Source organism: Zootoca vivipara, chromosome 8 (assembly GCF_963506605.1).
Source record: "Zootoca vivipara chromosome 8, rZooViv1.1, whole genome shotgun sequence".
NCBI classification, from domain to species: Eukaryota; Metazoa; Chordata; class Lepidosauria; order Squamata; family Lacertidae; genus Zootoca; species Zootoca vivipara.
Window position 1 is genome coordinate 40,565,855 of NC_083283.1, and position 17,682 is coordinate 40,583,536.

Here is a 17,682-nt window from a genome sequence, read left to right on the forward strand (position 1 = left end):
ATACAAACACTGAGAAATAGCTTACCAGGTGAGGCAAAGCTGCTATGGTGGCTTCCTGATCAAGTGGGTTGCTATTGCTTATTCGGAGAGTGGTGAGTGGGAAGGAGGTTGGCACAGGGCAAACACTCAGGCAGAGCCAATCTAGTGCTCCTGCCACTCCCTGCAACCGTTCTTGCAACCGTTCCTTTCCTGGGAAGCAATAGTGGCCAACCTACTGGGAAGCTAGCATAGAGGCTCAACCCTGCCCAGCAAGCCATTTTAGCAAACATCTTGGAATCTCCCTTACTTTACTTAAATATACAAAGGATGGCAAATATATTGCCCTGCTATCAGGGAGGCAAACCAGGTGGATCATATTAGGTAGGCAGCGCTGGATTTAGAGCAGTGCAAGTGCTTCACCCACACCGAGCTGGGGGGCACTAACTAACTAAAACCACCATATTGATCCATTATAAAGCAACTATGTCAAAAGGAATTATTGTGAAAATGAGACATTTTTAGGGGATGTGCCCAATTTTGTTCTTGCCGAGGGCATTATATTATCAAAGTCTGTCCCTGGGGTGGGGCAGAGCAATGCTCTGTAAGACATGGAGACATCTAACTTGCAGCTTAATAAATGCAGAGTGGATACAACAGGAGCAGAAGGTCTGAAGGAGGTAAAGTGAGGAGAGATGGTCAGAGAAATTGAGACACAACCAGGAATGAGTATAAGTGAAGCAGTACAGAGAAAAAAAAACACTGGTAAGAGGGAAAGAGGGGGAGGCTAGAGGCAAAGAAGTGGGTGTAATTAAAGGAAGTAAGTAGGAGGATAGTGAGAGATTGAAAAGTTAGAATGGAGACTGAGAAAAGAAGCAAGAGCAGCAAGAAGGGAGCAAAGAGTGAAAAAGACAGTGAAGTGGAAGGGACTGAGCAAGCCCTGCTCCAAAAGAGCAACTGACAGGTTAGAGGGGCAATAAAAGGAATTGTGAAGGGTGACTTAAACCATCTCAGTGGCAAGCTATCAAGGAACACAAATAAGTGGGTGTTTGACAGAATTCAGGTTACACAGAATGCTTAAATCATTGCGTGTATTTTTTCATATCAGAACTTGGCAGCAGGTCCTCATCTGTTTCTTGGTATTTAAGTGCCTACAGTCTGCTTCTAAGGATACTTTCAGATGTATCCTGTGGAAGCTTCAACCTCTGGATTAAACTGATTATGGATTGCATCCCAACCCGTTCCATACTGTGGCAATGCAGTCATACTGCTAATCTCTATGGTCATAGTTGACTTGGACTGATTAGAGATTAATGGATCATTCTCTCTCTGGTCCATGTAATTTTTGCATGGGTTCACCTGTAGATGCATTGCAGCCCATTTCCACATTAATCTGTGATTATTATTTTTTTAAAAAGAAATCTGCATGCACGCACTTAAAAATCACATTTAAATATGTATTTTTAAATGTATTTCCTCTTAAAATATGCATTTTAAAACATACAGTACTTGTTTGTCAAGAACTGCTAAATGCAATGGGTAGCTATATTTTCATCTGCACATTAGTCCAGGAAGTGTGGATCAGGTCAGTTCATATCTGAATTTGCAAAGACTGAGTTCCCCAAACATCCCTAATTCTGTGTCACTAGAAGAAAAAAATAAAGCAAAAAAGCACCTAAACGAGCAACTCTATGGATCAAACTCAATGCTTCAATTTCAACAAACAATGCTATGTTGGAGAATGAATGGCAAGCTCAATGACTCATCTTTCCTCATCTTGTATACTCATCTTCAGAGGTAACTTCTTGGTTTGTTATATCACAGTTTCCCTGTGATTTCCAAACCAGGAGACTGTGGTTTAACATCGCCACTCCAAATCACTGATTTGTTGGAGGAAGAATGAGCAACAACCTCAATAACTCCTTTTTTGTCTCTTTCCTCCTTCTCCTCTCACAAGCCTCCCTTAAGAGGTGACTTCTTGGTTATTAAGCCAGTTTTCTGTGACATACAAACTAAGAAACAGCGATTTAAGTGTTCCCTATAAACCAGGGTTGCAAACTAGGATTCAACTATGGTTTACAATCCTGGTTTGTATAGAATACTTAAATCGCTGTTTCTTAGTTTGTATGTCACAGAAAACTGGCTTAATAACCAAGAAGTCACCTCTTAAAGAAGGCTTGTGAGAGGAGGAGGAGGAGGAAGGAGACAAAAAAGGAGTTACTGATGTTGTTGCTCATTCTTCCTCCAACAAATCAGTGATTTGGAGTGGAGATGTTATGTCCCTGCATTCATGTGCATCTCTGAACCCAGGGCATGGTTTGAAAGCACAGGATGCAGCAAACCTGATGAAACTAAGCACATCTGGAAGAAAAGTGGAGATATTAATGTAACAAATAAGTTTCGTTTCTCAGTTTAAAACAATGAAGATATTGAGCATTGCATGCCTGTTTTCTATTATTGCTTTCATGGAGTGTAGGAAGAAGTTATACAATAAAACAGGTATTTGAGAACTACTGTATTATTTGAAAACTTATCAGGAGGAAGACTCACCTTCTGTTTGTGAAAGGGCTTCCTGAGGGAACAGAGTGGGAGAACAATGTGTCATTCATGCTGGTGACTGGTCTGGGAGGCCTTGACAAAAATACAGTTAAGAAGTATATTGTTTATCATCAGCATCAAATACAGAAGCTCAACACCCACAAACACATTTAGTCAATAAGAAGCTGGAATTTTCTATTTTTGTACTCTAAATCTATATTTGAAAAAACAAAGGCTACAATCCTGAACACACTGGGAGTAATCCCCATTGAACTGGGACTTACTCCTGAGTAAACACTTGCACTTAACTTTTACATGGAGTAACAGATCTGAGTGTTAGAAAAACATAATTTTTGTATTTTGAAGTATTCTGTGTGCAATTTGCTTACTCTTTATCCTGCTTCAGTAAAATCATTGCCTGTGTTGTATTTTTGCAAAGCTAATGGAAGCAGTTCATAAAGTAGAATTGATGTAGAATTGTTTCAACAGCCTTCAAGTTGTACAATTTGACTTCTTGTTGGTTTAACATTCTAATTTTTTTAAAAAAGAAGCACACAGTCCCTTTTTTGAGAGCCCTCTCTGACTCAAATTTGTCAATTTCCATTTCTAACAACAACAAAAAATCTCAATTTAGATGGCCACATAGTGGCTGCTTTAAACCTAAATTGTGTGGAAGCTTCTGTGTAGTGAGTCCTTCATATGTAACAGCTGTGTGAACTTACATTTTCACAATGCCACAACAAACAGTTCCTTTAGTATGTTTGCCATGGTGAAAACTAGGTGATCCACTTGGTGCAGAATTCACACAAACAACTCCACATTCAGAGTGTAGACACTATTTAAATTTTTAAAGTCATCACATGTTAACATGAAACATCAGCCCACCAGAGATTACAAATGGAAAGAACCAAACAGAATCCACTTATTGAATAACACATTTATGATGAGGAGGAGTCAGTTTTTCCTTAAGCCTGAAGGTGTTATGTTCAAGTAGCAATGAAGGGAATTTTGAAATATACAAGTATCACATGGAGTTGACTAAGACACATACAACAGGAGTTTTGCAAAAGATTTATCCTTCATTTGCTGTTTAGAATGTTCAGATAGGAATTGTACTACGATTCTTATGTTAATGAGGAGCTTTAGGTTGTTTCATGCTATAAATGTACACAGAAACCCACTTGGACAGCAGACAACAGCCCCTTTCACACAAGGTTGTTGGTTCCTTTGCATTCTTTTACTCACACCTTAGAAATTGCTTTAAAATTATCTGTAGGACAATCAGAAGGGCACTGGAGTGTTAGCATAAAAAATAGCCCCAAAATAATAAAGATTTTGCCTGAAGTGACTAGTTTCCAAAAAAGGGAGCAATACTAAGGTGGGAAGCAATTGCTTATTTTATTTATGTAAATATATTAATTTTATTTAAAGGAATCCTGTTAGGAGAATAGGAAGCTGCCTTGTACTCAGTCAGATCATTTTCATCTAGCTGAGTATTATCTCCACTGACTGGCAGCCACTATCCAGGGTTTCAGACTCTCCCATCCTATCAGGAGATGCTGGGTATTGAATCTGGAATGCTCTCCAATTGAGACAGATGCTCTGTGGCCTTTCCTGTTTATCACCCTTCCTATGCCACCTCTTATTGCCAGAACAAGTGGGGGAAGCTGCTGTGCTCCAGTAACTGTAACACAGGTTGCGTATTGTTCTATACTTGGGCCCTATGACAGAGGACATCACAACCCCAAATATTTGCATTTTAGCAATGTAATATCAAATGCCCTGTTGCAGAGAATGCAACCTGCATGCAGAAACAGGTTCCTGTATGCAGTGCATATGTGCCAAATATGTAAAATCCAGCTGTGTGAGGAAAGCAGTAAGCTTTCACTGTTGGCTCCTCCTGCCTGTGAATAACAAATCCCAGCAGGAACTAAGGAATTCTTGTAGTACTTGAGAGAAATCACCACACTTCTCTCTGTTGGTTGGGGTTGATGGGAGTTGGGGGTCTAGCAACATTTAGAGGGCACCAGGTTGGGGAAGGCTGTCAAAGTGTTTCCCATATAAATCCCCCTCTCTTACTATTCCAGAGAAGGTGCTAAGCCTGCAGCTCACTGCTCAGAGTGATGTTGATTCTGTTTCAATAGTGCTTCTGATTGGCTCCAGCAAATCTCACAAGATCTGTTCTTCACCAGCTAGAATACATAGGTAAAAGGTAAAGATACCCCTGACCATTAGGTCCAGTTGTGGACGACTCTGGGGTTGTGGCGCTCATCTCGCTCTATAGGCCGAGGGAGCCGGCGTTTGTCCGCAGACAGCTTCCGGGTCATGTGGCCAGCATGACTAAGCCACTTCTGGCGAACCAGAGCAGCGCACAGAAACACCGTTTACCTTCCCGCTGGAGCGGTACCTATTTATCTACTTGCACTTTGACATGCTTTCGAACTGCTAGGTGGGCAGGAGCTGGGACCGAGCAACGGGAGCTCACCCTGTCATGGGGATTCGAACTGCCAACCTTCTGATCAGCAAGCCCTAGGCTCTGTGGTTTAGACCACAGCTCCACCTGTGTCCCTCAAATACATAGGTACAAGCTTGCAAAAACATCTTCAGTGATGTCCTACAATTTATCATCAACTGTTTCCTCATGTAATGGGCTTGCAGTCCCCAGGCACCTATTCCTCCACCCATACTTGGGTCCTGTATTCTCACAGTAGTAATGAGCATGGAAAGAAGGATGCCCAGTAAATATCTGGATCCCTTTCTCCCTGTTCTCTAGGTCATGGATTCTTCTAGAGACTTCAGGAGAAAGGCTGATGGTAGAAAAAGAACCCCCCTAAGAAATAAAATTGCATACTCAATAATTCGTATGAGATTTCCAACCATATAAAAAATGTACTAAGGGGTAATGCTTTACTTACCAGGTATCTCTTTTGCAGCAAAAAAATGAAATAAAAAGAAGCTATTAATTAAGTTGAAATATTTAATTTTTAGAAAGTGTCAAAGTTAGGGAAATTCTATCCATGACATAGTTAATACTCATCTTACAGGCTCAGCCCCTCTTTCCTGACAAGTTGCCCCATGATGGGATAACAGAATGGATCATGCATGTAGGGCTACTGAAGTTTATCTCCCCAAGATTACAACAGTTATTTATTTTGTCATAATTTCAGTGTCCAGAACACTGAAACTATTTAGAGGCTACCAGTCGTAATATTCACTTTCCTCAAATTCAGCTGGTACAGAATAGAATTTGAAAAATACGTATGCTCTATGTCAGGCATCCCCAAACTGTGGCCCTCCAGATGTTTTGTCCTACAACTCCCATGATTCCTAGCTAGCAGGACCAGTGGTCAGGGAAGATGGGAATTGTAGTCCAAAACATCTGGAGGGCCGAAGTTTGGGGATGCCTGATCTATGTTAACTGGGTTGAAACAGCTGATTATACCGGCTCCTGCCCTTCCCCCATGTTATATGGCAAGCAGCCTTTAATGCTCAGGGGACTGAACTGCATTTGAAACTCAGGTGTTTCCCTCATTCAACTGTATATCAAAATCAGTTTGTGAAATGGCACATAAGTCTGCTGAAAGAGAAGGAAAGACTCCAACTCGGTGTGCGCAAGTGCTTGTCTGTGCTTGATCTTGAATCCCAGCTATAGGATATGATGCAGTAAATATGAAAATCAAGCTGTTGACATTTAAGATGTTTCTGATGGCTGTCAAGTAAAATATACGTTAAATACTGAACCTTCTCCAATAGCTAATAAGTAATTAACAAAACCTGAGGAATACTCTATAGAGACTCTGAGAGTTGTAGTCAGCCAGTCATTGCATTTGTTTGTTTGTAGGCAATGGCCATTACAACAGACAGGTACAGTGTTTAAATCCCATATGGGCAACCCATGGCCCACAGGTGGACCTCAGACAACTTCTGTGCAGCCCACACATCCCATTTTCACTATAGGTTGCGTGTACAGTTGCAAAGCACTTGGATGGGAGTGGTCCTCACTTATTCCCAGCACCAATCAGCAGGAGAAGATGTGGGATGGGATTGCTGAGATCCCATTGTGTGCCTCTGACCCTCATGACTCTCCAGCTGCTTAGTGAAGAGAACTTAGCGAGGAGGACAAGGAGTTATGTGCTGGGATCTTCTTATTCCTGCATAGAGAGACAACAGGGGGGAAATGTGTTCTTGTGTGGGGAGGTTTTATATTTATCTGTGTTTTGGAGCCGGGGGCAGGGGAGGCTAGGCTCCACCCATGTCCTTCACTAGCCCTGTCCAAGTCCTGTATGGGACCATTATTGAAACCCTCGGGGCATAATCTAGTCTCAATGGAAAAGAGCGAGCAGCTGCAGTATCTCGGTGAACATATCAATATCATCCTGCAAAATGTTAAATTCAAGATTGCAGTTTACCAAAGGATTTCTTTTTTAAGATGGAAAGGTCATTCTTCTCTTAGGTCATGCCACGAGTGCATTTCACTGATGCTAAATAGGGAGTTAAAACTACTTGGTTGCTTACAGCATTTACTGAATGGAATTTAACAATGTTTGAACCAAGTGTTTACTGCTGTGCCCCCACTTACACTGGCAGAGTGACTCATGGTAGTAAATACAATGTTAAAACCAGCGTATAATGAAAGTGCAAATGCAAGCGTGGCTCTACAAAAGATTTCTGTCCTTACTGTAAGTGGCTGCTGCAGGGGGAAGGAAGACTTTCCTTACATGAAGCCTACCATTAAAAGTGGCTGTAAATACCCCTTTTGCTGGGATGCTTGCCTAGAGCTTTTTCTCATGATACGGTTTATCTTCCATTATATTTAAGAATAAAAATCAGTCTAGTATGAATATATTCCCAAGGACTGCATGCAGCATATCTTACCCCCTGTACTAATTTATAGCAGCTGCATTGCATATGATGCTTGCTCCACATCTGGTTCATTTTAATATCTGCATTATTGTATTCAACATTGCTTTCAACCCCCCCCCAAACCAGAAAAAGTGAAAATAAAATAGCAAACACTCTCACTGTCAGGAACAGATATTTTCTCTTAGGAAGGAGGTAATGTCCTAGGGCACGTGTGGGGAAACGTTGGCCCTCCAGATGTTGCTGAACCACAACTCTCATCAGCCTCAGCAAGCATGGTCAATAGCCAGAGATGATGGGAGTTGTAGTTCAGCAACATATGGGTTCCCTACACCTGTCCTAGGATCAGAAGAGACCAGATTGCTGGTTCTTTTTGAAATCCTTATAAGAACAGTGCTCAATTCCCTTTCGCATCCTGGTATATTTTCTTGTACGTGAATAGATTGACTCCAATCCAGCTGAAGCTAATTGTGACAAAAGTTGAATCCTCTGCACACTTCCAATAAGTGAAAAATTCCTACTGAAAATGATGGGGGGGGGGGAAATACTTTCTTGCATTGATCTTAATGGGATATGATCTCAACTAACTTTAGTGAACTGCAGCCATTGCCTTCTGTATAAAAATACAGGTAGAAAAGATATACGCAGAAGTCCTTTCTATAGAGTAGCTGATCCTGGATAATGAAAAGAAGAGGATCATATTTTGCTTCAATTTCACATTTCTCTCTCTCTCCTCCTCAGATTTTTGCAAGTGGAGATATAGTATAATAAAAGTAGTTGTTCAGGGCCTTGCCAAGTAGGAGAGTTGGGTGACCTGCTTCAGGAGGCACTGTGAGAGGTAGGGGATAGAGGAAGGCCTAACTTGGTATCCGAATGTTGCAGGAAGGCATTTTAGTGTTGGCCCCAGCTGGAGATATGGGGAGGAATGAAGGCTCTGCTTCGAACAGAAAGATCTTTCAAGCAGAAAAATACACATATTTGCAACATATTTATTTGAAGTCCCCATACAGTTATTCTTTTCTTCTTAAAACAAAGCAGGGGTAGCCAATGTGAGCAAAACTCTCATCAATATGTTATGGCTCTCAGCTATAAACCATAGCATTACATCAACTATTCACAAAAATGTTTCCTTTTGAGCATAACTGCTTGATTCATTTGGTTTTCATCAATTTTTCAGCAGCTTGCTTCCATTTAACATGGGTGGGGGAACCTGTGGTCCTCTAAACACTGTGGGCTCACATCACTTCTGATCATTGGCTATGCTTGCTGTGGCTGGTGGGAAATAGACTCCATAAACATCTTGAGGGCCACAGGTTCTCCATCCCTGACTTAAGTAGTCAACCTTTTATTTTTGACATCTAAGGAATGGAATAAGCAGAGGGTCCAGCATTTCAAACTAATATTCTTAGCAGGTGCAAATTTAATTTAAAAGGAATTATCAAGTAAGATGCTGTTTTGAAAAGCACTATCAATGATTCTATGATTTGGGAAGGTCAAACAAATACAGTGGTACCTCTGGTTAAGAACTTAATTCATTCCGGAGGTCCGTTCTTAACCTGAAACTTTTGGGGCCTCCTGCTGCCGCCGCGCCGCTGAAGCACGATTTCTGTTCTCATCCTGAACCAAAGTTCTTAACCTGAGGTACTATTTCTGGGTTAGTGGAGTCTGTAACCTGAAGCGTTTGTAACCCGAGGTACCACTGTAGTGTGCTTCCATTACAGCTTCATCATAATGAGAACAATACACTGTTCAATCTTCCAATGACAGCTCATTGCTTTAGACTGATCTTAGTTAATAATCATACCCCAGTATTTAATATCTGTGTGAGAGTCTTCATGTCAAAGCAGGCTAAGTGACTTCCAACAGTGCTGCCAACCACAGACACTCATTATGTAATATAATGCCCCTTGTATTTTCTACAAAACACATGCAACAGTGAATACGGAATGAACAGCCACATGAAGGAAGTTTTGACTTGAGGTAAATGGAACACAGAACATAAAAATAAATCTCTGTGATGGAGATCTGAACCACTTTAAGAACCACGGGAGTAGTAATAGTTACCGTAAAAAAAACCCAAACCCCATTAAGGAAATCACAATTATTATCTGAATATGCTGGGAATTATCCTTGTCAGAATGATCCTATCTAAACAGCTGACTATCTGAATGTTTATATATCCCTGTGCCCATTCAGCTATGTGAATGTATAATTTAAAAGTGCTTGTGGGAACATAATTATCTACAAGTCACTCAGATGCTCTAGGGACTCAGAGAAGAAATGGAATATCAGAAGCCCACTTCTTATTGATTTGATTTTGAACTGAGCAGTAAAGGAAGTCCAGAGCTCACAATACATGCTGCTTCTTTTAAGCCAACTAAGCTTTTGAGCAGGCTTTTGAGGCTACAAAGTTATCCTCTCACAACTCTGTGGTGGCAGAAGCTCCTCTGTGCATGCCTTAAGGCAGGAGTAGTCAATGTGGTTGTCCTTCAGATGTTGTTGAACTACAACTTCAATCAGCCCCAGCAAGCATGACAAATGGTCAAGGATGCTAGAAGTTGTTGTTCAATAACATTTGGAGGGTACCACATTGGCTACCCCTGCTTTAAAGCCATTTCCAAACACCAGTTTTTGAAGAACTGTTTCCAAAGAGAGGTGAAAATAATATATCATAGGAGTTTGGAGTAACCGGTGCTGGGAAAATACACCAGTTGTTATGTACACAGATATGGAGATTCTGCATGTACATCTGAAGCAGCAGTGATTAGAGAGTATATGGCTGCTGTTGGATCTCTAGCTTGCCAGATTCTAGCATGCTGAATTAACATGCCAGTCACCTCTCACAGAACCACAATCCCAGAAATCAGATCTCCTGTCCTGCATATGGAGTACTTCATGTAAATACTTTCATCAAGGTTTTTATTCTGCATTCCTGGATATCACCAGTATCTTCCTCAACTCCATATACTTATTTCTCCCATCCCTGTGGGCCAACTTTGACAGGTATGCAGGACTGTCTACCTGTCAAATCATCAGGTCTCCTAATGATAGCAGGTGACTGACACCTGTCCAAGTTCAGAGGAGGTTGCTGTAACTGCCAATCAACAGTCACAGGAAGGACCTTTGAGAAAGCATTTTGAATTCAAAGCACTTCCTCTAGTGCTTTACATCCCATGGGGAACTCCTTAGGACAGCCCCAACAATCAGCTGACTATCAGCTATGCAGGGCTCTCTTGAAGCAGTAACAATCAGCTGATAGCCAGAGCTTCAAAGTGCCTTGCAAATGGCTTTGCAGACACTATCAATCATCTGATCAGCAGTGCCTGAAAACTTTTTTTCCCCAGTCACTCTGATGTCATATATGATGTCAGATGCAGGGCTGGTGGGCATGACTTAGCCAAAATGGGTCTCATTAGGCCTAAGGACTAGAGCAGGCATCCCCAAACTGTGGCCCTCCAGATGTTTTGGCCTACAACTCCCATGATCCCTAGCTAACAGGACCAGTAGTCGGGGAAGATGGGAATTGTAGTCCAAAACATCTGGAGGACCGAAGTTTGGGGATGCCTGGACTAGAGGGTCCTCACCCTTGACTTACAGGGTCCCTGAAAAGACTGCTGAGAGATGAACTTCCTACTTTCTTTAGTTTGTAGAAATGTAGCTTTCCTACATTTTTGACCACGCTTCCCTACTTCTTAAAAGGAGCACATTGCAGCTGCCACATAATACTGTACATATCTAAGTTATGGGAAAATCAAGGCATAGCTATGTGAAACAGTTAAGGGAAACAATTCAAGGCACCTTTGTTTCACCTTGTCTCACACAGGCTATCAGATTTCATAATTCATAACTGTAATTCCTGCAGGAAAGCATTGCCTTTGTGTGAACTGAGGCATGTATTTTAGAAAATCTCAATTTTGAGAGAGCTGGTAAGATAAATAATTTGAAATCTGTTTCCATATTGGAGCATGTCAGTTTCTAGTTTCCTTTCTTTACTTGCTTTACCTTTTAGATATTTAACTGTTTCACTGGTCAAAACAGAGCAGAATCATTCAGCTCTAGCCTCCTGGTACACTGAAGACTCACTAAACTGAAATTTAAAAAACACACACCAATATTTCAGAATGCTAAACTATAATGCTAAGCAAAAATGGAAAAAAAATCTCCAGCATTTCCCCTGTTACTTTTCAGTATCATGAAGCTAAGTTATGCTTAAATCCATTACGATTGGATAGTTTAATAAGCAGCATTTCTAGAGAACACATGAAGAGGCCTCCCTCCATTTGCCTTCAAACCAGGATGAACAGTAGGTCACCTAGAACAAAGGATATTATCTACAGAGCACACAAATACTTACACAATATGAGCCAAGTTTAGTGGTTTTTCAGGCTGGTCAGGGAACATTGGGTGCAAAGGTTCACGGCTGGAAGCACAGCTTAAAGACTTGCTAAGTGCATTAGTTAGCTTCTTAGCAGGTGATTTCTGGGAGGAACAAGGAAGGTAAAGGTAATTTGGACAGGTAAGGTTTAAATTGTTTTTGCAACCACAAAACTATGGGGAAACAAAGCAATGTTCTACTAGTTAAAGGCATATCTCTTCCCCCCACCCCCACCCATTCCGTGGCTCTGTATTATGTCCTGAGTTGCATCCTCATGAGGCTGGAGGAACATTGCCTGGCTATTATTTTATTGATTTATTGATTTAATATGCTATAAACTGCTTTGAGATTTTTTATTAAAAATATAAAGCGGAATAGAAATTAAAAATAAATAAAATAATAAATAGATAAATAGATAAAATCCTTTAAAGAGAGAGAAGCTGCAGAATCTCCCCGTTCATCTTTCTCCTGTCTCCCACAATGAGAGGAGTGTGAGAGAAGACTTAAGGCCTGTATCTGATCTCTCCACTGGCACAATCCCAGGTGAAAAGTTCCGTACATTTGAAAAGCTGATGATGACACAGTCAGAAGTGGAAGAGAGCAAACATTTCTATGACTGAAAAGACCATGTTTGCCCTAAAAGGTTTAGGGACAACAAACAGATATGTATAGAGTACGTACACTTCCTTTAGTAGCCTATCAAGGGTATAAATGAGTCCCCCCCCCCAGTAAAGGAACCAGGTACCTGAGTGTATGATCCCCAGGCAGAATTTTCTACCCATGAACAAAAGCAGGATCAGATACAGTTTGTTTTCTAATTGTGCAGACCTTTGCATAAACTGGGTTTCTAAGGTACACATCATCAGTACAAAAAGCTGTGCGATAAACATCAGCACAGCACTCAGTCAAACCAAACTCACACAAAAAAAAAAATCTAGATTGAAAAATAAAATAGTTACGGTGAATCATACTTCATTCAGGCCCACTTTACTCAGTCCTTAATACTTAAAACCTGATAATCCATGCCAAAGAAGTGTGAGTTCAGAGGACTGTACTAGAATAATATCTTCCATATTCCTGATTCACTACCTAACTGTGCACTACCTATCTTCATTTATTTAGGGCTGCCATATGTCCGGATTTTACTGCACATTACTAGGATTTCAAAGGTGGAATTGACGTCTGGGGGGAATTTCCAAAAGGCAGCACTTTGTCCTAAAAAACTCTCAACAACTTTCGGGGTGTCCTAGTTTTTACTTTTTGAAATATGGCAACCCTAATTTCTTAATCATTGCCAATCATATATCATTCTAATTTCAGAAGCACCAGCTTTAATATATAATGCTGTTTGTACTGCAATTGCTTAGTTTGCTTTCATTATCCTTATTGCACTTCCCTCCTTTCCAGCTTTCGCAGCTGGGATATTTTCTGTATTCAGTGCTTTTTTTCTGGGGGGACGCAGGGGTACACATAACCCTAAACATTTTGTGAATCTAAGTTTGGCTTCATTGAGGGGCAGTATTTCAATATGAGCAGGAAAATGAGAGTACCCCTAAACATTTTTTTAAAGGAAAAAACACTGTCTGTATTTGAGTTCCAAAGGCAAAGAGACTGTTTTGAAAATGTCTCCTCTTTTTCACAGCTTGATCCGCAACCCAAATAACCTACAATTCTTGAAAATTTTTTGAAAGCATGTAACTTATATATATATCTGTTGCAAGGAAAATGTGCATAGACTCACATCTGATATGAGCTTAAGTCCCACAAATTTATATTAACTGAGTTGTGGCTTAAGGGGGCCACACACTGGGACTCTTATAGAAATAAGCTTATTAAATATTATTAATAGTAGAATGCATATGCTACCTTTAATTTCAAAAAGAAGCTAAAATGTGGTTTACAAACAAATAAAACAAAGCACACAGAAATAAAAACAGTTCAATAAACCAAGTTAAAATATAAATTGCAGTAACTACCAATACCTGGTACTGGTATTGGGAACTGCCTGTGAACTTCAGATGAATGGTGGCATACAAATAATAATAATAATAATAATAATAATAATAATAATAATGTCAGGGAAATGCCCAGGTAAACAGGTACACTTTCAGATGTTGACATAAACATCCCATGGTTGCAGCCTGCCTGACCTTCAAGAGGACATAATTTCACTGCTCAGGAGCCACTCCTCCACCCCACAGTGGACCATGGCATGGAAATAGGGTAACCAGTGCAGATTATGGAGACCTGGATGGTCTACACAGAAGGAGGCATTGTTTTAGAGAACTGGTTCCAAGCTGTTCACAGCCTTGTAAACTAGAACTAGAATGTTACACTTGACTCAGTAGCTAACTGGCAGCTACCAAAACGAGGCATACATATGTTTCATCTGAGTGCAATATAGAGCTCATGTTGTTAGAGACAGTCTGAAAAGGGTTAAGAAACTATGGTGGCTGAATGTTAATGATTATATAGCATGCCTACACTTCTACTGACTTTATATAAACATATTTCATAAAGTAGCTGAATGGTAAATCAACATCTTCTATTGCTCTTCTTAGATCTAGATTTTAAATATTCCATTTGGATCCTGTGAGGGACAGGGGATATCGCGAAGTCCCTCCCCTCCTGAGTTCAAGCCCGTCCCCGAGCAAAGGGGAAAGCAGGGAGAGTTCCGATTCCAGTGGGGAAGCAGGAAGTCGTGTCCGAGGCTCAGGCAAGGTAGAGGAGCCAGGGTCCCAAGGGGGACAGGAAGGGGCAAGCAAGGGGGGAAGACCCATCCCTCCAACTCCAGAATTACGCAGGAAGAGGAGGGGCAAGAGGATGGGTCTGCCAAAGCTTTTGTGTTGGAGAAAGACGCGCCAAAAGCCATTAGGAGGTTCTGAAACCGACTGACAACATCGCTCCGTGTAAATAGCAATGACTTGAGCACTGTAAATACGCAGCACCAATAAAAGAATAAAATGCAGAGCTGCGTAGCGTCGTTACTCTGAAGTAGTCCACTCAGGCCACTGTGACAGCAACCTCCTAATCATTTTTGGGCTACTTCGGAGTTGCCGGGATGAGCGTGTCCGAGGCGGAGAAGTGGCGGCAGATCGCTGAGCAAGCCCAGCTAGAACTGCAACAGCTGTCGCTGCAGGCGCAGGGAGAATTGAAGGCAGCTAAAGAGGAGACTAAGAAGGTCCAGGACGACCGGCTACAACTTGCGGAACAGGTGAGAGAGCTCCAGGAAAAAGAGCAGCATTTAAGGGCGGTGGCGGTAGACCTCCAAAACAAGCTGGATGCAGAGAAAAACAAGGCGGGAGGGGCTCCCCAAGTCCAAGTGCTGCCAGGAAGGAGAGCAGGGACCCTTGTAAGCAAGTTCAATGGAGACCCGAAGGAGTTTCAGGGCTTTGAGACTGAGATCGTGTATGCTCTTGAGCTGCACCAGAATGAGTTCCCCGATGATGAGCACAGAGTAGCGTTTATTGTGGAACATCTCACCGGAGCAGCCAGGGAGTGGCTAAGACCATTAATCGCAACCAAGAATCCTTGCATGAAAAATGTCCAACAATTTCTAGAAGGTTTGAGGACGATGTATTCGTCCGATAGTCATTTGGACCAGACTAAGGAGGAACTGCATAATTTACGCCAAGGAAATATGACAGTTCGCGCATATTGGGCGAAATTCACCATGCTGGTGCACAGACTGGGGTGGGTTTTGGATTCGCCTCCCATGCAAGCTGCGTTTTACTTGGGTTTGAGCGAGGAGGTGAAGGATGAACTCTCGAGAGGTCCAAAGCCCAGTACTATGGATCAGCTGAGCAAAGCAGCTCTGGCGGTGGGGGTGAGGCAGGAATCCCGGTGGAACGACAAGCAAGCGACGCGCGCAAAGCGGGCTTGGTTCCCACGGTCGCAGGAGAAGCCACTCCCTCAACAACCCTTTCAAGCCACGCCTGGAGCCAGCCAGGACCAGGAGCCCATGCAGATTGATAGCGCGCGCGCGCGGGCTTTTCAAACCCCAGCGGCGCCAAGACGCAAGGAGGGAAGGGGCGGGAATTGCTTTCTCTGCAACTCACCCCAGCATCTCGTCAGAGACTGCCCACATCGCAGGGAGTGGCAAGGAAAGGCGGGAACGGTGGTGCCCTCCCCCACTGACGCAGCACCACAGCAGGGAAACGGGAAAGCCTGGCTGCAGGAGACAAGGGGCAGCAGCCAGGCACAGTCAGCAGACAACAGCCCCAGCCCGCCCACCCGCACAGAGAGGTGCAGAGCCAGCCCACCCCTCCCAGAGCAGGAGTGGTTCTAGAAGTGACGCTAACGCTCCCAAATGGCTATCCCCTGACGGTCCTCGCCTTAATTGACAGTGGGGCGTCCGCCAACTTCTTCTCGAGAAGCTTTGCAGAGGAGCACCAAATCCAGCTTTTGCAGTTGGATTTTCCTCTGCACGTGGCAACCATTGACGGCAGGGAGCTGCTGGGAGGGGCCATCACACATCAAACCCCCCCCATGAGAATGACGGTGGGAAGGCACTCAGAGACACTGGCGTTCAACGTCACCACCATCTCAGACCCCCCCATCGTCTTGGGCATGAGCTGGCTGGCGCGCCACGACCCCTCCATCAGTTGGCACCAGAGGTGCATCACGTTTGGGTCGGACTTTTGTCTGGAACATTGCATGCAGCACCAACCAGGGGAGGGGCCTCCAATAGCCACGGTGGCCACCATGCATATCAAAGGGGGTGAGGCAATACCCAAGCAGTACTGGGACCTGCAGGAGGTCTTCAGCGAAGCGGAGTCCGACCACCTACCCCCGCACAGGCCTTTTGACTGCCAGATCAACCTGGTGCCAGGGGCGACGATACCCCCAGCCAAGCTGTACGCCATGTCAGACCAGGAGCTGGAGGATCTGCGCGCTTTCATCGACAAGAACCTCAAGCGGGGGTTCATAAGGGAAAGCAAGGCAGCAGGGGGCAGCCCGGTCTTCTGGGTGGACAAGAAAGACACGCAACAGCGCCGTCTTGTGGTGGACTTTAGACGGCTGAATTCGGTGACAGAGCCAGTGGCTTTCCCCATGCCCAGAGTGGATGATCTCCTGACAGCGGCACGCAGGGGCAAGATTTTCACCAAGCTGGACCTAAGGGGGGCGTACAACTTGATCAGGATCCGGGAAGGAGATGAATGGAAAACCACGATGTTCACGCCTCTGGGCTCTTTTGAATATCTGGTGATGCCCTTCGGTTTGCAAGGGGGCTCAGCATGCTTCCAGGCCTTCATGCACCACGTCCTGGGGTCCCTCCTCTTCAGGAAATGCTTGGTCTTCCTAGATGACATCCTTATCTACTCGAATGACCCAGTGCAGCATGTGAAAGATGTCAGAGAGGTGTTGCAACGCCTGAAGGAGAACCACCTGTATGTGAAGCTGGAGAAGTGCAAGTTTCACACCAAAGAGGTGGACTTCCTGGGCTACAAGCTGTCAGACAAGGGGCTGGCGATGGACAAGGACAAGGTGCAGGCCATCCTGGACTGGCACAGCCCCAGGACGCGCAAAGATGCCCAACGCCTACTAGGCTTCGCTAACTTCTACAGGAAGTTCATCAAGAACTTCTCTCGCGTTACGGCTCCCATCACGGACTGCCTGAGAGGCAAGCAGAAGTTCAAGTGGACACCAGAGGCGCAAGCAGCGTTCGAAAGCCTCAAGAGAGTGTTCGCCTCAGACCAAAACCTGTTCCATGTGGTGCAGGACGCGCCCCTACGCATTGAGACAGATGCTTCTGAAAAAGCTGTGGGCGCAATTTTGTTGCAACTGGACGCCAACAGGGAGTGGAGACCCTGTGCCTTCTTCTCCAGGAAGTTGACACAGCCTGAACGCAACTACACAGTGTTTGATAGGGAACTTCTTGCGATCTACGCTGCGTTCCAGCACTGGCGACACTTCCTGGTGGGCGCAAAGCA

General features: G+C 43.5%; 1 protein-coding gene across 10 annotated transcripts in view; it reads right to left on the reverse strand.

Annotated features, from left to right (window-relative positions):
* The window catches only part of DTNA (dystrobrevin alpha), a 201,531-nt gene that overhangs the window by 44,867 nt on the left and 138,982 nt on the right, over window positions 1-17,682 (reverse strand). For all 10 annotated transcript variants that reach the window (XR_009558021.1, XR_009558022.1, XM_060277852.1 and 7 more), the window contains exons 9-10: window positions 11,729-11,853; window positions 2,527-2,607 (exon numbers count right to left, since the gene is read on the reverse strand). Coding sequence is in view for 8 of the 10 variants with exons in the window: in XM_060277852.1 (XP_060133835.1) it covers window positions 2,527-2,607; window positions 11,729-11,853 (206 nt within the window). In the remaining 2 variants the exon portion in view is untranslated. The remainder of the gene's footprint in view (window positions 1-2,526; window positions 2,608-11,728; window positions 11,854-17,682) is intronic.